The sequence below is a fragment of the Saccostrea cucullata genome, unplaced genomic scaffold, assembly GCF_032062105.1.
Source record: "Saccostrea cucullata isolate Sc308-1 unplaced genomic scaffold, CSIRO_AGI_Scuc_v1 ctg239, whole genome shotgun sequence".
Taxonomy (NCBI): Eukaryota; Metazoa; Mollusca; class Bivalvia; order Ostreida; family Ostreidae; genus Saccostrea; species Saccostrea cuccullata.
In genome coordinates this window covers 268,285-295,546 of record NW_026939884.1, presented here as the reverse complement: position 1 = coordinate 295,546, position 27,262 = coordinate 268,285, and the positions used below count along the sequence as shown (strand labels likewise).

Below are 27,262 nucleotides of genomic sequence, written 5' to 3'. Positions count from 1 at the left end.
GACCTCTCAAAACATCTATAGGATCAAGTGTCATGAAGGAGTAAACATCCCGTGTCAACCAGTCACCACCTGCGTGTGCTCCTAGTCACGATAGAGCAAATAAAAGCCGTAGACAGGTCAGTGTAAACAATGGTCAAACAATTAGTATGAAAAAGTCAGGTAAAAACGACCCAGTGTTGTTTCATCAACATTTTTGTCAAAAGCTTGTCTCGTTTTGTTAGAAATCGTGTGTATGCTCTTGCATATCGAATAAGCTGGAAAAGAAATATTGCAGATGACAGGTAAATGTTGCTACATAGATAAAGAGAGCTGAAAAAAGAAAAGGTTGAAGTCATCACGTTTTTTCATTAAGCTTTGTTTATAGATTAACATTAACGACTTTGTTCCAAAAATATCCAAATATGAAAATGGTGAGTCCGACTCTGAGATATCTTCTATTTCACTAACATAAATTGGTCGACATATGAATGGAAGTAACTTTTATTTATTGAAAAAAACATCGTCGAAATATTTCATTGTTGATTTGTAAACCAAAATAATTTTTTTCTTCTTCTTTTGTGATTTTTTTTAAAGTAAACTCTGCTTTGATACAAAAATTAGTCTATTCATAATTATAACTGGGATAATTGGTGCCATGAGAGCACCATCAGATTGTTGGAAGACTCGATCTCCAAAAACACACTGATATCGTCAATCAGAAACATGCATCTTTTTAACTTCAGAGTATTTGAGTATACATTCAGAATGTGTTTTTATATTTGTTTATTTTTTTAAAATCTTCAAAATACCAATTATGAAAAGGTGAGTTATTTTACAAGTTCTATTTTTATTGAAAAAGCAGCTGTCAAAAGTCTGGACTTTTATTTATTTAGGGAATGATTGTATACGTAGTTGAAAAGTCGTAAGTACGATGTGTGTGTTATTGATTTTGATAAAATTTTGTGATTTTAAAAGTTCTTTGGATGTTTCAAGTAACCACATCTAATTTACACTTCTTGAGTACATTGTTGTTCAGTACTTCTGAAGTTTCACCTTCACTATTGTTAATATTGTAATGAAGGAGCAAGAGCTCGAGGCTTAGTAGAACAGTCACTGGAACCCGCAATGCATCATTAGTTGAAAAGATTTTAATGTAGTTAATGAATTCAGAAAAAAAGTATGGTGTTCCAAAGTGATTTTTCATTGTTGGATATATTAAAATATTTAAAACCGACATAAGATTGAATACTGTTCGTTATCTCTATATGTTTCGTTTGAAGGATTTCCTCCTTAAAGTGGAGAGATGGGTAAAAATTAGATTATCACTTGCAGAAATAAGTACGCCCAGATCTTCTAAACAAGTAGAATGATAACATTTAATATCTGAACAATATTTTTAAAAAGAATTTTAGTTCATTACACTATGTTACATTTTGATATTCCTAAGTGTGTAAGTTGCAAATTATTTTCAGTAGAAATCTAATTTACATATATAGGAATGAAACATACGGAAATAACCTATCCTCAACTCCTCCTATACCAATAAAAGATATAATGTTGACATGCAGCTAATTTATTCTTCAGCTCCTTAACATGTTCTCCTAAAATATAAATGTAACAGAAAATATTCTACTAGTATTGAATGAGAATCAAGTTATTTTCTTTAATTTTTTCTCCTTGGCTTCGCTGGCCTGCAGTGAACTTGACCACCACAATAAATGCCTCCACACACCACCTTTGCTGGTAGAAGTAATGATTACAGGTTTCAAAATGTGTTATTTGAAAAGACAGCGTTAAATCTCTGGTAATAAAAGCATTTTTTTCTACAGCATTCAGGTAATTTAGGACACAATAAATGTACTTTTTAAAGAATCTAAATAATAACGAAAATGCTTCTTACATATGAGTAAAGAACTCATTCATTTAAAAATTGAGCTCAGACATTGCATATTCACTACTAGTATATTGCCTTCTTCCAGGGCCTTCCTCTTGTTCATGTTTCCTATGAAATTATTTTGCAAAGTAATGTATCAGAAAAATCTGTTTGGTAAGATCAAATATGGAAAATGTTTGACACATTTGGAGAAGTAAAAATGTTTTACTGTGAGCATATATCTTTGACAGATTATTAAATCTTTCCTTGTATTTGAATTCGATTTAAGTGCACCTGCAAATAGAGTTCATTAATCTCTATGTAAACATTTTATCAATATTGATCCTTTTTAATATACAAAGGTAAAATTCATTTCATGGATGTAAGTTTTGATAAGGAAAAGTAAAAAGGTGTGAAAATACCAATTCAGATAGCCAAAAGCACATTCCCCTGCCGAGCTATGTTTGATAGGTTTGTCAGCTGCTCTTAAATAATACAAATTACATGTGTTGGGTGCACGTTCTTAATATCCATGTTGATTAAATGGGCATTCATTTAGATCCGGGTATTGGAATTTTTATAAATCAAACCAATAAAACAATAAAACAAACATCAGAAGTTACAAAATGCATAGATTTAGTTTTTTAATGGATATCAAGAGGGGAAGTCGTCAAGGGGAAATTGGTAAGTAAAACAATTTCGCAAAGTTTTTTTATAAATATAACCTGTACAGAAAAATATTCAACATTTTCAAATTTTACGATGCGCTTAACAATATCAGCTCTTCTGGTTCTCGCCTTTTCTCTTACATGAAATATGAAATATCTCGTTTGGAAGTAAGCTGGATATACTGAAACGCAAAATAAAACACAACACGCAGTTATCTACAAATATTTGAATTCTTTATCTCATGATTTTCAAAAAGTAATACAGTAAGGTAAAATTCAATTGAAAAACATCAGAGATTTGATAAAAATGTTATGTATTTATCTTTTAACTTTAGAAAGTAACACATGACTGTTAAAATACACCCACCCAGTCTTCAATTACGGCGTGCAAGAAGACTGTCGTGCAAACAATTCCAGACTGATTTCTACGATGCGATAGGTTCATTAACCTCTAGATCTGAGCCTTCTTGAATGCCTGTTTTTCAGATGAAGAGGTCGGATTTTCTTTAGCCTACCTTTATTTTGGGATTTTCAAGCTAAATCAATGGAAATGGGCACTAAATTCATTTCAGAATGGCTTGGCGTTGCTTTTGGAAAAGAAAGGAGAATTTATTTTTCGGAATATATATTGCTCCACTACTTATGATAAGCAGATACAAACCCTTAAAATCTCATACTTTTGCCAAATGTTTTGTTTTGATTTCTGTTAAGCGGAATCAAACTTAACTTTCGGTACTAATGACAAAAATTATACTTATGCTAAACAATGATTATTTTCATTCATATGTCGATACGATATAGATATATCCCGGTGAGCTTAAAATAAAAGATACCAGAGGGTCTGACACATCTATTCCATATTTGAATATTTTACTTGAAAACACGTTAATGGCAATCTAACAGCAAAGTTTTACGATAAACGTGATGACTAACTTTTCAAACGTCAACTTCCCTTACTTATGCACAGCAATATAACTGCGTATGGGGTTAACATCTCTCAGCTGATTTGATACGCAAGAGCATGTTCTTCGAATGACGAGGTAAGTTATCGACAAACAAGTTGATGAAACAAGAATATCAACAGTATCGCTAAAGTTATCATTTTGCAAGTTCTATGGTCGATACAATGACCTTGTCAGAAAATACAACCTGTCATTAAGTCAAATGCTAACTGAAGTTTTTCATACTAATTGTTAGGGCTATTATTTACACACTGAATTCTCGACGGATTTTTTCCGTAATTACCCGATCATGACAAGGAGCAGACGGCGGAATGCTCACTTCTCCATGGCACCTGACCCCATCTCTAATGTTTAAGAGGTCTGTGTTTTCTTTTCTCCTATTTTCTATTTTTAATGGACTTCTGAATTTGAATGCTTTTCGTTGTCCCCACATATTTCATTTGACCGCTGAATTACCAATATTTACAAAGTTGAATATGTTCTAACTTTTTAGATAAAAGAAATATATCCTGTAAATAATATTTCTACTTCAAATAGGACGTTCAGTTTCTTTTTGCGTTTCAGTTTAGATATTCGAATTGGAAGCATTAAAGCAGTTACGATTAATTATAAAATCTACATGTATAAGTTTTCTGACTTCTGCTATTAAAATTATGATCCTGATGAAGAGTTGATAGCTTTGATGTTTCTTCCTGTCTTCGTGCCGTAACTTGTCTATGTACGGATATTTGGAAATGTGTGAGTTTTATGAATAAAAACCCGTTTTGGTCAGCGTACAAACTTCGCCTTTCAATAGAGAAAGTAAGTAATAAAATTTGAAGATGTTTGCTACAACAGGTCTTCAAACATCGTTTAATAGTTTATGTACAATTCATTGTTGATTTAAAATTATTGATCATATAGCGTGACTTGTCTTTCTCTCTTAGTCTGGGTAAGCAAATAGTGGGTGTGGTCGATAAATATACCACCGTATGACTTAATAATATGATTATGCATGTAGGCAATAATTAACATTAGTTGAGAAAGTATATTGAAGTTGATTAAAATATAATCTTAGTGCAACAAAATTTTACGCGATTCTCAGCGATTTGAAGCATGAACGTAAGGATAAATGTATTTACTTGTTTACTTTAGAAAAGAAATTCGTGTTTAATTGGAGGGAAAATAATTTGTCTAAATTTAGAAATTGGTCTTGAAAGAGAATATAATTACGAATGAAGTAATAATACGTTGTACATGTATATGTAAGCTAGCTATATTAATTTATTTCTTATATTTTATTGGCTATATAATATATATATTAATTTATTGGTTTATGTTTAATTTAATTAAAGAAAATATTTAATTTGTAGTCGTTTTGTAAGAACGAATTTCAAGTCAGGTAAATCATTCTGAATGTTTATCCCATATTCTAGTAATAATCATACTAGTAATCATTGGGTAGTGAGAATATTTTGAAATATTCCTTCTAAATTATCGATAACTTTTTAAATAAAGCTCATAAAAGCATTCTGTTTTAGGGAGTAAATCAGCTATAGATCGTACCAAAATAAATAGACACACAAAAATTTATATAGACTTTTAAATGTTACATTAGTAAATTAAAACATAAATTACATGACATCTAGACAATACTCTAGTATGTGAGATCGTTTATTTATAATTAAATTTATTGATTTAAAGTCTAATTGAGTAAAGAAGAGAGACTATCAATGAATTATTCATGGGTACAACACATTAACGCAAAAACAAGGACCATTAAAAATTCTCCATCATTGATTGTCTCTTCAACGAATTGTCATGGCGATAAAAAAGTGAACAGACCAAGCAAGATTTGGTTTTTTTGACAATCGCAGTTGAGGAAACCTTTTAGTTCATGAATGCTAAACATGTGCTTTTATTTGCGAAAGATCAACATTCAAATGCGGGATTAAGGAGAAATGTATACTCAAAATTTGTGAGTCTTTGTTCCTTACAATGATAAATTCGACATAATCGGGGGAGCAATTTCAATTGTAATTAAAATCGATCAGCCAGGATATTTTTGTATCTAGTACCTTTTTTACCTCACCTGCCACGTTCGCATTGTTGGATTACAGCACGTGAAAAATTACAGGTAAACTTTTAAAATCTAATTGTATCCATGCCCTGCCCAGTTTCCAAATGCAAGTCAGTAGCAGGTAAATTAGTATTCTTTTTTGTGCGAATTCAGGAAAAGAACGGACCGAGGCCCAAATTAAAAGCTAATTTCCATTTCTATCTTGGTAAGTTGAACAAGAGGGCCAATATTGACTCCGACAAAGTTTGGGTTTTGAGACGCTGGACTGATTGTTTTGAGGGACTTCTGGTACTGGTGATTAAGGTATGTTGGCTCCAGAGTAGAATGGACAGTTCAAGAGTTTCGTTTGATTTGATGTCGATAAAATCAACAAAACTCTGAAAGCACGTTAGCAATAGCAGCATTTAAAAAACAATCAGGTTAGTGTCAGGAGGATTTATAGAGGTTTTATAACACAGGTATACTTCATTTTAGCTATTTTATTGCAATTCATTTTTTTCGCCTGTTTTCAGTGAAGAAGGTCTTGTCTCTAGGATTCCTATACATCGATTCTAGCAACAAGACAAATCCAGAGTTATAAATGGGGTAGAAAAAGAAGGTCTTTGTGGATAAGATTTATTGCAGAACAATGTAACGCGCTTGTTTACAGTATAATATGTCTGAATAATAGATTTGTTTCTTCTTCCATTTAGGTACCAGTATCTGAAATATTGACTACCAGCCCAAGAGACTTTTTCTACGGTTAACAAACTGTTGGAACTTTTAAAAGGGATTTTAAAGATCGCGGCCTTGAGAAAAAAATTGGATATAGTTAAGCAATTAAGTCAGGGATAAGAATGTTATTTACTTCAACAGTGACGTAACTGTTTGTTTGTTCGGAAATTACCCTCTTTTGAACTTTAATAATAAAAGCTTCATTTTAATCGCCAACACTTGCACTCTGTGATTGAAAATCAATGCGATGGCATATTACTTATACACCCCTCGTAATACTTCGGATATAAAATCATTCAGACTTCGAATTGAGACAGAAGATCCACTCTTTAAAGGAAAGAAGAAGCTGAAACTGGCCGGGAGGGAATTGGGGGATATTCCAAATGTAATATTTCAACTTCATGAGCTGGAGATTCTTGATCTAAGCCCAGAGAGACAGTCCTGCCTGAATTTCAAAGTTCTCGCGGTTCCTCGAGGAATCTCGAAGCTGACAAACCTTAATGTGCTGATCCTAGACACCAACGAACTGACGGAACTTCCGGAAGAGATATGTCAGTTGGTGAATTTGGAAAGTATGGCCCTCAGCAACAACATGTTGGACCATCTTCCTGCAGGATTTGACAACTTAAAGAACTTAAGGAGTCTACATATGGCGAATAACAAGTTCGAAGACTTTCCTATGGATTTATGTCAGTTGGAAAACTTAGAATTCTTAGACATGAGTGATAACAATCTAACAATGCTACCTGTGAGTATCTCAAATTTGAAGAACCTCCATACTTTGTTGTTGTTTTTGAACAATTTGTCTGCTCTCCCGGACAGTATATGTGATATGACAGAACTGTACTGTCTATGGATAGGAAACAATAACATTAGTCGTCTGCCACAGAACTTTGGGAACCTGACAAACTTGGACTGGGATGAGAGGTACACGTCATCGGTGCTGGATGGGAATCCTCTCACATACCCCCCTCTGGAGATTTGTCGGCAGGGTATCCGGGCAATTGACAAATTTCTGAGATCATCGGACCTTAATGGTGTCCGGAAGCTGGTCAGCAATCCCACGTGGGAGAAGTCCGAAGAAGAAGCCGATTAACTTTAGTGCGCTGCACGCACATATACGCAAGTTTGCCATTAATCTGAACAGTTTATTTCTCCTCGCAATCCTTTGTGCCGCGCCAGGGATTATCGAATTTATTCGTTTAATGTCGTAAACACTTTCAATTATTTACCATGCATGATTGTGTCAAGTTTTGATCACTTCTATTTTCTATTTGAAAACCACTGTTTACATAAATATTTCATCGATTTTATATGCTTGTTTCATAGGTTATATCTTTTATATTCTTGTCAGAACTTTCTGTGTTCCTTCAATTTTTAATTCGTGCATTAAAAAGATTAGTGTGTCTGATATTTTTTTGTACATAAATGTGCGTCATTCTGGATACTTTCCTTGTAGTTCTAGATCGTATTGTTAGAAATTTCAAAAAAAGAACTCGTTCCTTTTCAGAACATTTTAAAAGACGATAATTAAGCTATAGAATGCATTTAATTATATATGTACACTTCCCCTGATGTTTTCATATATATACATGTAATTGCAGCTATTTAACAATGGTCGACGAAATTGGATCAGTATAACCCTGATTTCAACACACACTTCATTCATTCCTGAATGAAGTTGTTAAAAGTGAACAACTGTAAACCATTGTAAAGTACATGTGTACTTTTAAATAGCTTTAAAATATTGCATTCTTGGTGAAATAAATGATCATCGGTGTGTTATACGAGGGTTGATCCAAAAGTAATGTCACTGTGTCAATATCTTTAATATTTTGCGTCATATTATTAAATATCATATACCAAAAGATGCATAAAAATAAATCTAATCAAAATTGAAAATTTCATTTAATAATGTTAAATTGAATTAATTTTATAGACGTTTAAAATATTAAACTTTGACTAGTAGCAATTTTATCGAAGTTGTGACATTACTTTTGGATCAGTCCTCGTAATTTAATCCTCGGAAAATCATACACTGATTTAATCACGAATTTCTTGAAAGTTTTTTGGTTGATTAATATTGGCTTTTCCCGAATGGGCCATTTTTCGGAGGTTTTCAAAGTTTGCAGACAGTAACGGACAAAAAATATAAAAGTTCTGGATAAATTGTGATCCTGAGTACGATATGATAAGCATATGTAGTACTAGTATCATATGGATGAATTTGCTAAATTCCCTGGTCTGTTCTTTTTATCTCTTTAAGACTGTTTATTACAGCAATAACGCCAGGATATACATGTATATTGCTATAACATAAAAAGGTTTATTAGCAAAAACAAATACTGTTGTTGTTTTTTATGTCTGGAGCATTTTTTTCCTTAACATAGTTACAGATTTGTTTTATGATTATAAAAAAAATGCAGGGTTTTGATTTTTTCAAGTTTGAATAAAGATATATTTACATTCAGTATGATTTTCTTTATGAAATCCATTAGAAATCCACGACGTTCAAATTTCTATAACATACGCGAAACCTTGTCACAGCGCGGTAGAATTCACAGTAGGAACTACATGCATTTTCAATATTTAGGAACACCAAAATGTATATTGTTTTGACTCAATTTCATTTTTAAAAAAACTACCCTTTTAAAATAAACATAAAATGCAACAAATGTGCATTAAAAATTAATTTGTCATTTTTTTTTTCCTTGCAATGTTTATTTGCGTTATTTAACTTTCCAACGTCACAAACGGCTTTGCATAATCGGCTATTACGTTTATTAAGCACACCAATACCGAAGGGCGCTAAATTCACATTAAAATGAACGAAATAAACAATTATGAAAAGGAAAATTAGAGAATGTAAATATTACGTTTATCATTTGAATTAAAGTCATATTTTGGGATGTCTTCGGTCCTATAACACACCTGACCGTACCGACAAATTATCATACCGCGCTAACACGCGGTATTCAATTTGCCGGCACGGCCAGGTGTGTTATAGGACCAAAGACATCCCAAAATATGAATTCAATGCTTAAATAAAATTGCTCATTTCAAAAAAAAAAAAAAAAAAAAAATAGGCGCCGTTGGCTTTGGAAATCATTAAGTTCAATCAACCCCTTTTTATTTTTCATATAAAATTTGTATTTGATAAAAATGTAAGTAAAAAGTAAAAAAAAAAGTAACGTCAAATTAATTTTATAACGTCACATATAACAACATCATTTTGACGTAACTGAAATCGATATCAACACCGTGCGCGACTCCATAACAATTTTTAATTTTAAAGTTCACTACTTGTGTTTACTGACGTTGAAAACACAGATATTCAGCAAGGTTCATGACTCTCTATGACCTTTGTTATAAATTTGAACCAGTTATAATTTTAAAATACTTCTTGTATGAAATATATGGAGATAACGAACCGTATTCAAGCCCCAAAGTCCATAAAATAATATAAAATAGGAGCATAGCAAACACAGACCCCCGAATCATTGGAGGTGGGATCGGATGCCATGGAGGAGTGAATATCCCTTGCCGACCGGTCACATCCGCTGTGTGCTACTTGTCATGATCGGGAAATAATGGAAAATCCGTCTTCTATCCAGGGTGTAAATAATGGACTAACAATTAGTATGAAAAACGTCAGTCAGCATTAGATTCAATGATCAATTGTATTTGCTGACAAGGTAGACCATAGAACTTACGAAATGATAACTTTAAACGAGGCTGCTGATATTCTTGTTTCATCAACTTGTTTGTCAAAATTTACCTCGTTTTATAAATTGTACAAACGTATAGCATGCTCCTGCGTATCGATCAACTGAGAGATATAAACTCCATATGCAGGTGATGACGGTATATCGCTTCAGGGAAGTTGACGATTGAAAATTTAAAATCATTACGTTTATCATAGGGCTTGGTTGTTAGGTTACCATTAAAGTCTTTCTCAAGTAAAATATCCAAAATGTGCGACAGATGTGTCAGATTCTGTTGTACCTTTTATCTCATGCAAACCTCGATATATCGTATCGACATAAGAATGGAAGTAATCATTGTTAATTGACAATACGTCGTCAATATATCTAAATGTCAAGTTGAAAGCCAGAGCAAGTGTTTTCTTCTTTCACGTATAAAATTTTGGACAAATTCTGCTTCATATGAATACAATGATAGGTTTGCTAATAACGTGCCACGCAATTGGTACCGATCGGAATTCAAATAGACTGTTATAAGACCTGGTTTCCAAATACTACATAAATAATGTCAATCAGAAACTCAAGCAATTTTTGCTGACAACTTTAGTGTACTTGTGTGTACAATCAGAATTTCTTTAACAAAATAAGTTTGCAAATGACCAATGACAAGGTAGCTGTCGATGAAATCAAAAAGCCTAAATCTTATTTATTCTGGTGAATGGTTGTGTATAAAGTTAAAAAATCGTAAGTTTTTAAGCTGTTAATTTGGTAAAATCTTGTGATTTCAAATTTTTCAGTATCTACATCTGATTTACACCACTTCTCGAATATATTGTTGCAAGTACTCTTCAAGTCTCTCCTTCAATACTGTTTTAAATATCTTACTGAGGAGTAAAGAAAGAGGCTTTGTTGAACAATTACTTGAACCAGGTATGTATCTTTATTTGCAAGAATTTTTATGAAGTTTCGGAATACAATATATAGATATGGTAATCCAAAATCATTTTGGTTGTTTGGGAAATTTGTTTGCTTCACAAATTATGAACTAGTGTATTGTTCTTGATTTCATCCAGTAGGAATAAAAAAGAAAGAAGAATGGCAATTAGAGCCTTTTAGGGTTTTACGTTCTTAGTGGAATTTTTTTTCCATCTGAGTTAAGGTATACCTTAATATCTAAAGGACATTATATATATTTTTTTCTTTACTGTATATGGCGATATTAAATCCTTTGATACTTTGATTTATTATCTATGAATTTTTACTCTAGGTTTTTTGGATTTCACAGCTAAAAATCTTTCAAATCCGATCAAAGTGATGTAAATTTTGTGATTAATGTGAAATATACAGGAAATAGATAAATTTAATTTTAAAAAATGTTCATGTATGAATAAAAATCAGAGTACATAAAATATGACAAATCGAAATTTATAGATAAATACTTATTTTCTACCAACCAAGGTAAACTAAAAATAATTATAGTAAACTATAGTTAGCTAGTACATTTTTGCTAGGATAAATACTAAGTCGTTTATTCAATAATATTAAAAGAGCTTAAATTTGACAATGAATGAAGTTGAAATTGTATTAGTTTAACAATATAAATATCTATTATGATATTTATATAGTTTGACTAATACAGTGTTCTTCATTGAATATCATTCTTTATATTTGTGAACAAATATTAACACTTTATTAAGATCATTAATTGTTTTAAGAAACCGAGAAAGATCCAAAGAAAAAGTTTTCTTCAGCAAATATGTATCATTTAATTATTAAATCATATCATGAAACAGTGTTTGCTCTTTTGGTGTCAATATGATTATATAGTAGCCCTTGAATTACAAGTTCACAAGCTAGCTGTTGAATAAGACTTTGGACATTTCGAAATTAATGCAAACTTGATAAAAGTTTAATTTTAAGCAATGTAGATGCACAAGCATTTTCATTGTTTGATGTAATACATGTATACCACCTTGTCTGCGGTAATGCATGAATCAGCATAGGCATATCAACTTTACCTTGTACTTAGTTAGCATGTTACCCAGAGCTGGTTTTCCTTGTTATATATATTAATTATATTTCATTTAAGAATTCAACATTTGGTCACATTATCCCCCTAACCTTTAAGAAGATTGATTGCAACTGATTTAGGATAATATATCTTTACCGGTATTATGCAATTGTTCATGTACATTGTTTTAGAACAGTTCAAAATTGAAAACTATTACTGTGCAAAAATAGTCTGAAAAAGATAGACATAATTTCTGATATAGCACTTATAGTATTTCAACCCTTGAAATGTAAAGAATGATAACTCTTCCTGTTGGATCTTTTCATTAAGGTACATTGATACTCTGATAAGAGAGATAACTCTTAATGACACAAATGTCTATTATTCCCTTGATAAATTAATGTCAAGTTTAAGTAACCTTTTTTGTCAAATTTTGCCTTTCCGCAAGCCATGTTATAAGTGTTTGTATTTTATTCAGCATATACATTTCCTTTGGAAAATCATACAAGTTAAAGAAAAATTTCATATGAGTGAGCAAAGGGTTAATGAACCTTAAAACAGTCTGTTTTCCAATTATATATTTACTCTGTGAATTTACAGTGTATTTACGCACATTCTATAACTGTAGATTATCAATTCATAATAATTTTATATGTTTGTTTTCAATAACTAAACATTTCCCCAATTTGGTATGCCTATTTGTTGTGGAAAAAAAGTTACTTTTCTTCCTCTTTTTTCACGAACAATGACTTTGTTATCTTTTGCCTACAATATGAAGACTTTGAAAAAAAAAGAAGAAAATTATTTCTTGTTTTTTTTTTAATAAACAGATAAAAATTTTCAAAATTCACTTTTACAGGTTAAAAAGTGTTTTTCTTCAAAAGCCAAAAAAAAAAAAAAAAATGTAAGAGAAGTTTTGTCTGCTGTCCCATACCATCTATTGAGTAGGTTCCATGAGCTTCTGGAAAATTGTTGTCTACATCTTTATACTTTTAAGATTCTGCATCATTTCTAATTTGGATTCTACGGTTGAATTTCATACAAAGAGGATTACAGCAGGAAATATATCTTGTGGCGGAAGGTTATTATAAATAAGAAAATGGGTTTTTTTTTTTCTCTCCTTGAAGCACTGTAATTCCTTTCTGGTAGAACACTATTTTGGCAATAAAAATGTTTTATGCTAGTTTTGAAATTCCAGTATTAAATAAACTTTTATGAATTATATATCATTTTAACAATTAATGTTTTAATATGTTTTGAAATTCTCGGAAAAAATCATGCCAATTTATTTTTAGTAATTTCTGAAGAAAAAAATAAGACCCCCCCTCTAATTTTCCTATTTTTTCTGGGCATATAATTATAAGATTCTTTGATACATCTGCTTAGATTTAGCTGAGGTTTAAGACTTTAAGATATTTAAATAAAAAAAGGATCAAATCACTTTTAAATAATTTTAATATTCCTAACAATCAACATGAATTTGAATTACAATACCTAAACTGGATTCAATAACTGGATTTCTGACATCATAGACAGCTGCTTTTTCAATAAAATAAAACTCGTAAAAATATTTACCTGTAAATGGTCATATTTTGCATAATTTTGTTAAACATTCAAACACACACAAATTTTCTGAAGTTGATATTAAAAAGATGCTTGAGTTTTCGAATGACAATATACTGAGTGTATGTAGTTATCAATTCATTTTTAAGATCAGGTTGATGAAACAATGATACCAATAGATTCATCATTTCACAAGTTTTCTTAGTCGATACAAAGACCTTGTCAGCAAATACAATCTTTGCCGAATGCTGACTAACGTTTTTTTTTCTTGGTATTTGTCAGTACATTAATTACACACGAAATTCTCCACCGTTTTTCGTCGTTTTTCTCGGCACACGCCGAATGAAATACATGTAATAACGAACTGTATTCAAGTTCAAAAGTCTATTAAACATTACAAAATAGGAGTTGAGCGAACACCGACCTCCAAAACATCAGAGGTGTGATCAGGTACCATGGAGGATGCCATGTGAGCATCCCCTGCCGACCGGTCATACCCACGGAAATAACGGAGGAAAAAATCCGTAGACAACTCAGTGTGTAAATAATAGCCTAAGAATCAGTATGAAAAAGTCATTCAGCATTTCACTCAGTGACAAATTGTATTTGCTGACAAGGTCATTGTATCGACCATAGAACTTACGAAATGATGACTTTAAACAAAACTGCAGATAATCTGGCTTCATCAATTTTTATGCCAATAACCAACTTCGTTTTAGAAATTGTTCATACGTGGAACAAAAGTATATTGCTGCATAAGTAAGGGAAGTTGACGATTGAAAAGTTAAAGTCATCACATTTATCATATAGCTTTATTGTTAGATAACCATTAACTTTTTTTCAAGTAATGAACCAAGCACGAAATAGATGTGTCAGACTCTGTGGATCTTTTATTTCAAGCCAGGATATATCATGTCGATAAAGAAACGGAAATAACTATTGATAATCGGCTATACATCGTCTATATATTTAAATGTCGAGTTGAAGGCCGTAGCCAGTGTTTTCTTCTTTTCATATAAATTTATGGACATATTCTGCTTCATATGTATACAAAAATATGTCAGCTAAAACGGGGCGCAATTAGTACCAATAAGAATTCCAATAGATTGATGGAAGACCTGGTCTCTAAAAACCACATAGATATTGGTTATCAGAAACTCGAGCATCTTTTTAATATCAACTTCAGAGTACTTGTGTGTACAATCAGAATATTTTAACAAAATGTACGTTATTTTGCAAATGACAAGGTAAGCACTCGATATGAGCGGTGGGTGCTGGATGGTCACTCCTGATCCCACCTCTGATGTTTTAAAGGTCCATGTTTGCTCTGCTCCAGGTATGTATTGTTTGAATGGACTTCTGAAGCTTGAACAAATGTATATTTTCTCCATACTTCATTCAGATGGATGGCAAACAAAAAACCAATCAGACGTTATTATCATTGAAGTAAGATGCTAAGAACAATTTTGCTAAAATTAATTCAGTACTTGAAAGTTAATATGAAAATAATGCATATGTTTTCTTTATTTTATTTTAAAAAATAACAAATACATCAAAAAATATTATTTCGCTTATAGTTGTATGATAAAGATAATTGACATGCATGGTTGCTTACTGCTTGCGTGTTTTGTTAATGGACAGAAACCTTGATATGAGGCATGATTACATATGTAATGTGTTTAATTTTACAATTCTTCGAAAAAAAAAATCCACAGTGTAGCATACTTATTATGAACCTTCAGCAATCCTTTCTGAAAATAACTGAATATAGGACAGCATTTGCATAAATTGTTAAGTATTAAATACCCTGTTAATCAAAATAACATGCATATCAAGCAGTATAAAATTAAAAACAAATAAATTAAATAAATTAGCAATTTCAACAACAACAATTATAATGTGACTAATTTGGTCCACTAGATAATTTCCATTATCACAAGATGCTAAGGAGGTTTTGCATGTCTTTTCATGTGTTTGGCAAGGTGGTCGCTCCTCATAAATCGTCTCTCACAGTGACTGCATACAAACTTTTTCTCCCCCGTGTGGGTGTACTTGTGACGTGACAGTTCATCTGACCGGGCGAATTTCTTATCACAATTCTCCCATTTACAGATGTAGGGCTTCTCCCCTGCAACAAATGAAACGTTAATGTTCTCTAATTAGAACGTTGCCTTGTTAACTTTCAATTTTGATATTGTTCCTTGAATTAATGGAAAGCATGCGTATGTATTAAGCAACGTATGAAAGGTACTATCCGTTACAAAATTTTTTTTGAACTTTATTGTTTTAAATTTGATAATTTTGCATTGGAAATCTCAAACTTTTCGTAAAGGACATATTATCTGAACTAATGTTCATGATATTCTAAAATGAAAATTGTTGTGTAAGTTTACAATTCTTATCCTTTTTCTAAGAATATGCATTATTTGCTCTGTTGTCCATGAATATATTTACCTGTATGTGTTCTTAAATGTGCCTTCAGGTGTGAGCTTTTAAAGTAAGACTTTCCACAGTTCTCATGGTGACAAACATGGTTGCGTCGTCTGCTGCTTCCCTTTGAATTCATAACATCTCCTGCACTTTTAGTTTTACTTTGAGGCGCAGGCGCAATTGGACAAAATTTATTAAGTTTCACGTTTTTGTTGTTGACATGTTGATTGTCCAAAGAGTTATTCACAATAATCACCTGAATGATTGGAAGAGCTGGTAATATTGCTGTGGGACGCAACTTTGGAGGTTCAGGTTTGTCAGTTGGGTTGTTAGAGGTGGAAGCAGTTGACTCATTCGTTTTGGGTATCTCTTCAATTGTCAGCATTTCCTCTAGTAATTTTGTCTTTTTCCTTGCAATCTGTTCCTCTTCCGGTCTGTTGATTGAAACTTCCGTCTCTTCATCTGTTAAAGAAGATACTTGGCCATTTTTGGTGACTCCCTCCCTAGCCGCAGTGTCGCCAATTTTTCTTTTTGTTGGGCAAGTTGCTATCTTTTCTCCTCTCCTCCTTTTTGTGACATTTTCCAAATAATCGTCTTCATCATGGCATGCTAGTGATGGGAACTTTCGTTTACAGGAGACACTGTCCCTCATCAACTGAGGTGGAGGACGGAAAGGTACGTTTGAAGAATCGATTTCCATCTCGGGTGATCTTGAGGGATTGCAAGTGGCCCCAGTTTTAGCAAGATGGTAATTCGGCACAATGACCGAAACGTGTTGACAACGCATCATTTCTCTGTCAAAGTCGTCTGGGTCCTCCAGTAATAGCTGAAAGGGTAGATCCCAGATATTGCTAACTTTGGAATATATAAATGAGCAAGGTAAAGATATTAGATTATAATAAAAATAATTCTTTAATGCTTAAATTCTTTGTACTCACCCTAGCAAGTTTGGGTGACCGTCTAAATTTGGGATAATTTTGGAAAGAAGACGAGGAGTCATCATCACCATAAAATCGCGGACTGCGCAGTGGTGAGCCACGGAAGTAAGGGGAGTACAGGGTGTCTTCTTCAGACGTGTTTGATCCATCATCATTAAGACCGAGGATGTGCGAGGAGTTCCGCATTGACAGAAGAGTTTCCACTGCATCTCTCTCCCCGGGGTTGTCAATATCGGGCGTATGCAGGACCATTGTGATAAACTGAAAAGGTATAATTGATGACTGAATGACTTACGTGTGATTAATATAATATATATGCATTTACAATAGAAAATTTCCACACTTTTGTAAAGTAAGATTAGTAATGCGTTCTCACTGGTAAGAATTTATATTTTACATCGACTTGCTCAATTACAAGTAAGTATATATAGTGTATATGATCACATGCAGAGATTTTTTTTCATTTTAGGATATTGATTTTATACATTATGAAACGAATGACCCGTTCCAACCATGAAAAGTTTTGTTTCAAGCAAACACCTCCACATTATTTTAACAGGTTCCCTCAAGAAGCTCTACATTCAATATTTTTTAAAGGAATTTCAAGCTAAGCATAATATGCATCTCACTTTTGGGACTTCAAAATTTCGCGCCAAAACTTAATCGGAACAAATCGAATGTAAGCGTAGGTGGTAACCTATCTTTCTGAAATATGGGTCACTCTGTGTAAGATAATTGTGCTGTCCAGTACATGATCGCAGTGTTATCATTCGAACTTCGGACTTATATATTGGTCCTATATGATAAAACCTGAGATATCAACTATGCAGCAGTATGCTTTGAATGAGGAACTGTGATGAGATTATCTTATATAACGGTCCAAATGTAGGTCACATATTAAAGAATGTCAACCTGACTACCATGCGTTATGGTTTAGATTACACGTGCTTGAGCTATTTGAAGAGCAAAATAATAATAAAAGAAATATACCAATGATAATATTTAAAGCATTTATTTATTAGCATATGTTTCTTCAGAAGCATAATCGAGATTTTCAATTAAAGAAATTAGCAAGAATACCGATTAATCTACAGATGGTATAATTAAATATATTTAATAAATGGGTTTAGAATTAAATTAAATATATTGCATCAAAGTGTGTTTCGATTTTTGAAACTACTTTTTGCAATATTTTTCAAAGCCATATTTTTTAAATTGAAAAATAATTAAAATCAATAAATGCACGATTTTTTTTTCAAATTTAATTTAATCAAAAAAATATTACCTGTGCAAGGTAGACTCCAGCACTTTTTCACATTCTAGCCAGCAATGAAAAATATTTTTATAATTTTTAGGAGCTGCGTGCTGGATGCATGGGGTTAATGCGTTAGTAAGCTATGGAGCGCCATTAGTGGTTGCAACTCTCTTTTGGCTTACTTACAAACTTCTTTTGAACATTGAAATTGGTGTATCTTTTATGATCGAAACAATCGCTCTTAAAACACTATGTATAGATATATACCGGTATTCTCATCTATATGTTGATGTATACATAGAGTCTCAACTATTTTGTTCTAGAGCGTTTGCTCTAGAATAGCGAATTTTAGAGTTGTTCTAAGTCGCATATTCGAATCACATTTGGAGACCGTCCTTTGGATGGGATATCAACCAAAGTCCAGTGTTGCAATAGGTACTGGCACAAAAATTTCGAACTGCTCAAAGCCGTCGGTGTCGAGTTAGCCCGAGTACAGGTCTAAATTTCAGCCCTCCTCCATCATCAAGTGGGTGAGTCTCAATATGAGTGAAAACTTCTCGAATAAAATTTTAACAATATAAAACAATTAAACAAAGTTTTGGTTAAAGGGAAAAAGCTATGCTGGAATCGAAAAGTAGTAATATAAGAATTAATCGTCTAAAATGGTTAATAAAACTGGATCAAAACGCGTTCAAAATTTAGTGCTTGAAAAAATCACAAAAGATTGTGTAAAAAACAATCATGGGTCATAGGGCCTAATTAGGCTTAGTTTGGCAGAAAAGGTTGATTCTGGACCCGATTAACAGGATTTAGTCTTTTTAGTAAATTTCATCACACGGGCCTATTGATGTCATTTCTATTTCCCTCGATATCTAAGAGGCGGAGTCGTCGGGGATATTCAATTATTAAACTTATTATCATTAAAGCAAACATAAAATATCATCATTTGTCGCAATAAAACGTATCAATTTCATTGATAGTGTCAAAATAGGACATAGATATGCGACAATTAAACAAATTGTTAGTTAAAGGGAAAAAGCTATGCCAAACTATTCCTTTCTCACTATCAAATAATTAAGACACCCATTCATGGTCAAGTTAATATATAATTTTTCTCGCATTTAAAAGTCCCCCTCCCCTTTCACCGTCTCTCACAAACTTTGATGAATTAGTTGAAGATATGTGAGCAAACCATTAGTGTATACATTATAATACTGAAACAATGTTTTATGAATGTTAAGTGAAACTTTTACCTTTTCCGTCCCAAAAAGAAGCATTTTTCATTGTTATGGCTTTAACTTGTTACCGTACAATAACATGGAACATTTGTAAACAAATTTAGGGTTGGGCGTGGACGTCTTAGCCAATCACAGGGGATAGTAAATAGAGGTTTATCCAATGAAATGGCGTTGTCAGTGTGATCAGTGTCTGATTCTATGGATCAGTATACATGTGTTTTAAGTGACAACCAAAAGAAACTGATGAAATCGTCATTGACTGGTATATTGCGGTTAATATTGTACGTGATAGAAGGATCGTTATTTAGGAATGATTGTCCTTGGTTTCTAAAACTCCGGAAGACAACTTACTTTAGTAACAATATCGTGCTGTCAGCCAACATATGGCTCTACCCAAAGACCCATTGAACTCTGTCTTGCATAAACTTAATAAAAAGGAATTTTTAAATATAAAATAGGTTAATATGTTGCACAAAATAAAGATGTAATACCATCGATGTCTACTGTACATATATGTAAAACAATTAATTTCAAAAAGATATAACCATTACATCAGATCATGTGCATTTATTGTATATCATGATTAAATTTATGAATTTATTATATACAGTAAGTCTTGACCGCGTGGGAAACCAATCAGTTTTATTTATAGACAATGATAGTGTACGTTATAATGACATATTAACCTGATTTCGTTGACCATAACTACACAACAGAATAAACATGTACAAACATTATTTTATATAAATGTAGCATGTAGTATCATGGACTTTTAGTCCCCGTCCTCATGCCCATGGCATGGTCTCGTTGAAAACTTGACGTGTACATCACCACAAGTAACCGTGTCAGAAAAGCTTTAGTATATATATATATATATATATATATATATATATATATATATATATATATATATATATATATATATATATATATATATATATATATATATATACACATGTGTGTAGCAGAATGATTTCCTACATTTCCGTTCAGTCTGGAAAACGCCACTTATAGTATATAAATTTCACTATTTTAACAAATTTTTAGCTTTCACTATGTTTGACAAGAGTGAATTATTTATTATATTATTGTACAATGTTTTAATAATTGTATTATTGTGCATGTGTTTAGAGGGCCCCGAAAAATCCTCAATTTAATCAGCACGAATAACCTTAAATCTTGTCTTTGACATTTCCTTGTGATACTTATTATATTGACATTACTTAGCAATCACGTGCGTTCGTCAACCATATGGGTGTAATGCCCTCCAGCGGGCGGATTTTCTTTGACACATCATTAAATGACAATTTTAATACTCTCTCTGAATAATTAACCTGATCTATATATAACAACAATAGTTAAACTCATTACTAAGGCAAAACAATACTCAACGTTTCTTAATTTTTTTGCAATAACTGTAAAAGTGTCGTCCATGGCGTCATCTGTCGTGGAAATATACGTTCTCTGGACATTGAACTCATTTTCATGATTACAACATGAACCAAGCTTTCTCCTATATTTAAGTGTGAGTAAAGTGCATCTAATATATGTCAAAAGGTCTTATCCTTGAATCATTGCCTTTTCCTCATGGTTGCACATCACAAGACCTTCAAGCTTAATTATAAATCATGTTTTAAACATGCAAAGTGACACTTGAAAAGAACACTGAATCAAGTATGTTACATTCTTTAATCAAGAATAACTTCATAATAATAAAGATAACATTAAAAAAAAATAAATAATGAAACGTATTAAATCTAAACTGCATGTAAATGTATAATAAATGAATAGACAAATTCTGGGACAAGAAATATTGCATTGAATCCAAGTACCATCTCATAAAGTGCTAAGTTGATGAATTTTAACTAAATCCATCTTCCTACGTACAATCTCTAAGCTTAAAGATAGTATAAATATTCAAATTGAAAAATGTACAAATAAGAAACAAAGAAAATATGGAGCATAATATACACACTGTATTTACACTCTGCAAGCTACATTTCAATACAAATAAATGATTTGCAATATTAATAAGCAGCTACAAAATTGCTGCATTTTAATGGTACACACAAACTGCTCACCAATCACTCTTTTCTTTTCATTAAAAGATTAACTGTTGAACTCAACTCAAAACTTAATAATTACAAATTTAACTTACAACCTCAAAGCAAGAAAACAGTGCAAGACAACTTTTTTGTTTTGTGTAGTATGTACTATTAAACAAATGTATTGAACTAATTCAATATGAATCAAACTTTTCCTCTCTTTCCTATAAACAGTATACCTAATCGTAGTCACTATACCTGTTAGTTCAAAGATAATTTATCATGGAATTTAGAGAGTATTACACACAAGCATATATAAATGACACACAACATAAATTATACACTTCAAAAATGTTTTTCAAAAAAATCCCTGGCACAATTCAAATAATAAGGTAAATGGTAATTCAGCACCAACGAGCTAGTACTTTTTATACAATAAATAAATATTGCACAAACAAAAGTCACTTTGATATTTATATAATATCTATTGTCTTCAATTATCAAAGATGCAAAATGAAATGATTGAACAACACAAACATGTATGCTGCTGCAAAAATCTTCATTAATAGAGAAAAGCAAAAAAAGAAAGTACAAAATATAGAATCAAGAGAGATTGGAACTTTGTTCAATAAATAAATAAATAAATTAAGAGACAGGAGAGATGTGCTTATGTAACCTTCCTCCTTATAACTTTTCACTGACCTTGACAAATATTCACATGATGAAATAAAAAGTTCTATTTCATCAAGTTTACAAACATTTGAAACTTAGGTAATCTTGCATTTAGCAAATCACATTTTCAATGCAAAACAAAAGGAGTAATGAGCTTCAAAAGTCATGCCAATAAGGTGTGTAGCAATGATGAGGCAGATTTTCTCCACCTTGCTTAGGCTGAGCGAGTGGCATGTCTTTTCATGTGTTTGGAAAGGTGGTCACTCCTCATAAATCGCCTCTCACAGTGACTACAGACAAACTTTTTCTCCCCCGTATGCGTGTACTTGTGACGTGAAAGTTCATCGGACCGGGCAAATTTCTTATCACAATTCTCCCACAGACACACAAATGGTTTCTCTCCTGAAATAACAATGGAAACAAATTAGAATTCTAGTTCAGTATGGTATTTTCCTTAATATCTTAAAAATGCTTTACCTTAATCAAGACTAATTGAGAACTTTTTGTATAAACTAAAACTTACACTTAATTTTATTATTTCCTACTTTGTTATACAAAATTTGTGTGTGATGCAAGTCTTGGAAATACATGTATTGTTAAAATGGCAAGAGAGTTTCATATTTCAAACATCTGATATTTTAAATGAATTCAGAAAATATCACTAACCTGTATGTGTTCTGAGGTGGGCCTTTAAGTGGGAGCTCTTGAAGTAAGTCTTTCCACAGTCTTTATACATACACAAATGGCTTCTACGCCTATTTCCCAGCCCCTGGTCTTGTACTGCTCCTTCTGATGAATTATTCGGTGGTGGTGCCGGGGCAATGGGACAGAGTTTATTTAACCAGGCATTCTTGTCATTTTCAACTGTTTGGTTATTCACAATGATCACTTGAATCACGGGGGGATTTGCTGCTGTATTTAAGTTCTGAATCGTAGCGATAGTGGATGTTGAAATGGTGGGGCTTTCTTGTGATTTAACTGTAATGGTGGCACTGCTTTGTGATTCAGTCTGTTGGTCAGTTATGGGCTTGATACCTAGCAATGAGTCAGTGTCACAAGTTTTCTGTTTCTTAGCCTCTGGCTGTGTTTTCTTTAAAATGGGTGGTGGCCTCTTGACATGAAGTTTCTGTTTATTTGGAGGAGGGTATGGGATGTTTGAAGAGTCAATGAACATTTCAGGCATCCGTGATGGATTACTTGTTGCACCTGTTCTGGCAAGTTGATAGTTAGGCACCATAGCTGCCGGCATCTGCTGACTCCTCATGATGGGTTTGTATGGAAAGTCTGAAGAATCCTCCAGCAAGAGCTATAAATTTAAAGTTCAATGATCAACAATGATGAAGACTATTAATAACCCAGATTAACCTGGATTCCATATCTCTTTGCAAACATGGTGGTATATAAAGCAAATATTTACTTTACTGAAATGAAATCATTATCTATTCATTTTTAAGTCTACTTTGATCTAACTAAATTTATCTTCATGCATTAAAACTGAAAAAAATGTATTACAAAATTTACACACTTTTTCAGAAACTTGAAATTAAAATGAATTACCCTAGCAAGTTTTGAATTCCTTCTGAAAATGGGGGGATCAGATGAATTGGAATCCTCGTCAGACTGGAGTGATGTGGTGGGGGAGGGGGTGAACCGAGTGTCGTCCTCCGAGAAACCGGAGCTCTCGTCACTACTGCCGACACAGATAGAATTCCCCATGGACAGCAAGGTCTCCACTGCATCCCTCTCACCTGGGCTACTGCACACATTCATCGTCCCTGTTTGAACATGTTGAACGACCATTTTGCTGAAAGGAGAATGAACGCTTAGCATCCATCATTTGATGTTTGAACTCATTGACATGCAATATATTTTGACCAAAATCAAGCTTAAAAAATTTCATTACATAGAGTATAAATTAATTGTAATTTCAATTACGATATTAAAAAAAAAAAATAGAGAGAGAGAAAAAAAATATCGATGCGTTTATTCTAATGTAACGTCAGAAGGGCAAATAAGGGGCGTGTATATCACATCAAGCATCAAATTCATTATTTACCAATCCATCTATTTTCAAGATCATAATGACATGAAAACATTGCCCTTTTGACAGCGAATATTTGAGTCATTCCCTCCTTCACACGATAGGTCGACCGACAAATGTGTATTGCCTGAAGACAGTCATTACGTCACGCAGTCTTACATTATATATATTCTTAAAAGTAAATTTACCCGAGCAACAGAATATTTACAGTATTGTTTACTTATATAGTACATTACCAAACATCTTTTCAAAAAATCTGGAATTTAGTAGGCCTACATGTATAACATTACGCCTTATAAAATTATAGCCTATACTGACATTAAAAAAATACGGGAAAACGAGAGTAGTGGTTACACTACTTTGTGTTTTGGAATGGAGCGTTATCGAAGACATTAGGCTAATGCAAAATCTTACCTTCTCTGTTTATTTCATTCGTGTTTTTCTCGAAGTACAGTCTCAAATATATTACGAATCATTGCAATATGTGTAAAATATCAACAAAAATATCACCAGCACACAGTATGCTTTGTGCTAGGGCGGGGATTTTCTTAACCAATCAAAAAATAGGGGCACGAATCGTTTAACCAATCAAATGAATTTCCGCGAGTGATCACTAGCTGATCCGAAGGGTACTTTGCACGTGTTTATATTTTGATTTCGTTAGTTTACGGAAATACGTATGTGCCTTCTAAAATATTTTAAAAATAAATTTAATTTAAAATTTAATTATTTCAAAATAAATTTATAATGAAGCAAAATACTTTACATTCATGATCATTCTATATGTATACGTTTGGTTGAAAACTTATTATCTTGTGAAAACGAGATATTATCTTGTGAAAACGACTTATTATCTTCAAAACGAATCGCTTTTAAAAATCGATCAAGTTGTGAAAACGGATATTATCTGAAAACATTTCTTTTATATACGTCCTTTTTTTTAAACTTACACTTTTTTCCTGGAGCCATGATTTGAACATACTTGATTGTCTTAAATTAGAACTACATGTACATGGAGATGCTGGCATATATTAATATTACATTAGGATCAAGTAAAAAAAAAAAAATGTTTCTGAATATATTCCTACATGAAACTTTGAGCAAATTCAATCCCCAGATACAGTTATGTAAATGAGCAGTTTTAAAAAGCAAATTTTGCAAATATAGAAATATACCCTTTAATATTTCCATTTCTAATTTGATTTCTCTGTGATAACTCATTGAAAGTTAGCGGAGTTGATTTCTTGTTAATTATACCGAAATGTAAATTAGAAAGGTCGATAGGTCAGGAACTAAGGAGGCCTAATATGCATGCAAATTTAGTGCGTGTCTGTCTCTGTGTCTGACGCTAAGGAGGCAAATATGCATGTAAATATCGTGCTTTGTTTGATGTCATTTTCACGAGGATTAAAAAAAATATAATTGGCATGCAAATGGAGCCCTCGTAAATAAAATTTATTTAATATTTAATTAATTCAAAATTTTTAAAAAATCTTTAAATCTACAATTTAATTTCACAATGAAATGGAAATATAAGGACTCACTGTTCGACCGTTATGCAAATTATCCCATGTTTCCCACTATCGTTGATGCATACTGTACTAAATAGACAGTGGTTCCTTAAATATCACATGTATATAGAGTTTATATGTTTCATATATCTATTAATTGGCAATCCTCGACTGACTCCGCTACACTGTAGAAAGTAGTGTTAATTTTTAACATGTTCATAATTAGGTTTAAGGAATTACTGTCTAGTTAGTAGAGTATGTCAGGGCGTCAATGATAGTTGGAAATGTGGGATAATTTCCATAACGGACGAAGCCCAAATCCCACGTTTCCAACTATCGTTGATGTCCCTGGCATACTCTACTAAAAAGACAGTGATTCCTTATATTTCCATTACATTATTGTGAAATAAAATTTGTAAATTTAGATTTTAAAAATGTATACTAAAAGATTTAAATTCCACAACCCTCCCATGTCAATTTTAATAGTCCTTGCCCACTGACGTCAAACATGCACAAAGACAGTAACACGAGATTTGCATGCATATTATTAGGCCTCCTTGGTGTAAGACATGCAGAGACAGACGCGCACGAAATTTACTTGCATATATAAGGCCTCCTTAGCTTCTGACCTATATCACTTTGCCTAATTTACATTCCGGTAGAATTATCAAGAAATCAACTCCACTAATTTTCAAAGAGTTATATACGCTCTATTCGAACCTCAAATGTGATAGGTGGAGGAATTGCATAACATCGGTTTTAATTGGTTTTAAAGACGTACAACACACTGGGGGAGATAACTCTTGCGATTTCAATTGAACGTTTGACGTGACGTCAAATTTAACGTTGGCAATAAAGCGTCAAAATGACGAATACTACGATCCCGATGTATCTATCATAAAAGAAAAATGGGATATGGAGATTGGCTGTATATTTACCATTTCAATCAATAATAAAATTTTAATTAACCCGATTAAAATGTAAAAGCGATTTAAAATACATCCCTTAATTTTATTTCATTTCATTTCATATACAATTGAATAAATTGTATTCTTGATCAAAACGCAGCATTTTTTTTTTTATTCTGAAAATTTTATTTTACATTGCCGAAATTCTCATTATGTACAATTGGCTATATAACATTCCGATTAATGGTCTTCATTACAATTAAAATTTTGTGCATTTACGATATAAATATTGTTTTTTCTTCTGTAATTAAATAAAACAATAAACAAACAAAAAACTTTTTACAAAAAATCGAGTTATCGCAGACCCTTACTGAAAAAGGAAAATCTGAAAATGTAGGAGATATATATATTTTCCTCCCTTTATTCACGGTTTTCCACAGAATCAGATACATTTACAGAAAGACCTGATAAATCAGAGAATTGAATACTATAGACCTCATATACACAATGTAAGTATAGAATTGAAAAGAATTGTTCGCTCAAATTTCATTTATGAATATCCTATTGCAGCAAATCGACTGTCAAAAATGTTTCGCAACTTTGTCTAATTCTTATAACATGTATAAGGTTTTTAAAAAAATATCAATAGTGCGATTTGATATAAATTGTTTAATAGATGAAGAAAATTTTT

The 27,262-nt window shown here is 32.3% G+C and overlaps 2 protein-coding genes across 3 annotated transcripts; one reads left to right on the top strand and one right to left on the bottom strand.

Moving 5' to 3' along the window:
• Positions 1-5,274: 5,274 nt before the first annotated feature.
• LOC134254183 (leucine-rich repeat and death domain-containing protein 1-like) lies at positions 5,275-8,227 on the top strand. Of its 2 annotated transcripts, none has more exons than XM_062736725.1 (2): positions 5,275-5,598; positions 6,234-8,227. In XM_062736725.1, the coding sequence occupies exon 2, from the start codon at positions 6,503-6,505 to the stop codon at positions 7,349-7,351; it is 849 nt and encodes a 282-aa protein (XP_062592709.1). In that variant the 5' UTR covers positions 5,275-5,598; positions 6,234-6,502; the 3' UTR covers positions 7,352-8,227. The 2 variants fall into 2 exon arrangements, with proteins under 2 accessions (XP_062592709.1, XP_062592710.1); XM_062736726.1 differs by lacking the exon at positions 5,275-5,598 and adding an exon at positions 5,609-5,662.
• Positions 8,228-15,046: 6,819 nt separating this feature from the next.
• On the bottom strand, positions 15,047-24,719 carry LOC134254182 (Krueppel-like factor 10). Its single transcript, XM_062736724.1, has 7 exons — positions 24,567-24,719; positions 23,669-23,915; positions 22,778-23,417; positions 22,410-22,513; positions 16,902-17,162; positions 15,988-16,789; positions 15,047-15,661 (listed from the first exon to the last, which is right to left on the bottom strand). The coding sequence occupies exons 2-7, from the start codon at positions 23,909-23,911 to the stop codon at positions 15,477-15,479; spliced, it is 2,235 nt and encodes a 744-aa protein (XP_062592708.1). The 5' UTR covers positions 23,912-23,915; positions 24,567-24,719; the 3' UTR covers positions 15,047-15,476.
• Between the last annotated feature and the right edge of the window lie 2,543 nt (positions 24,720-27,262).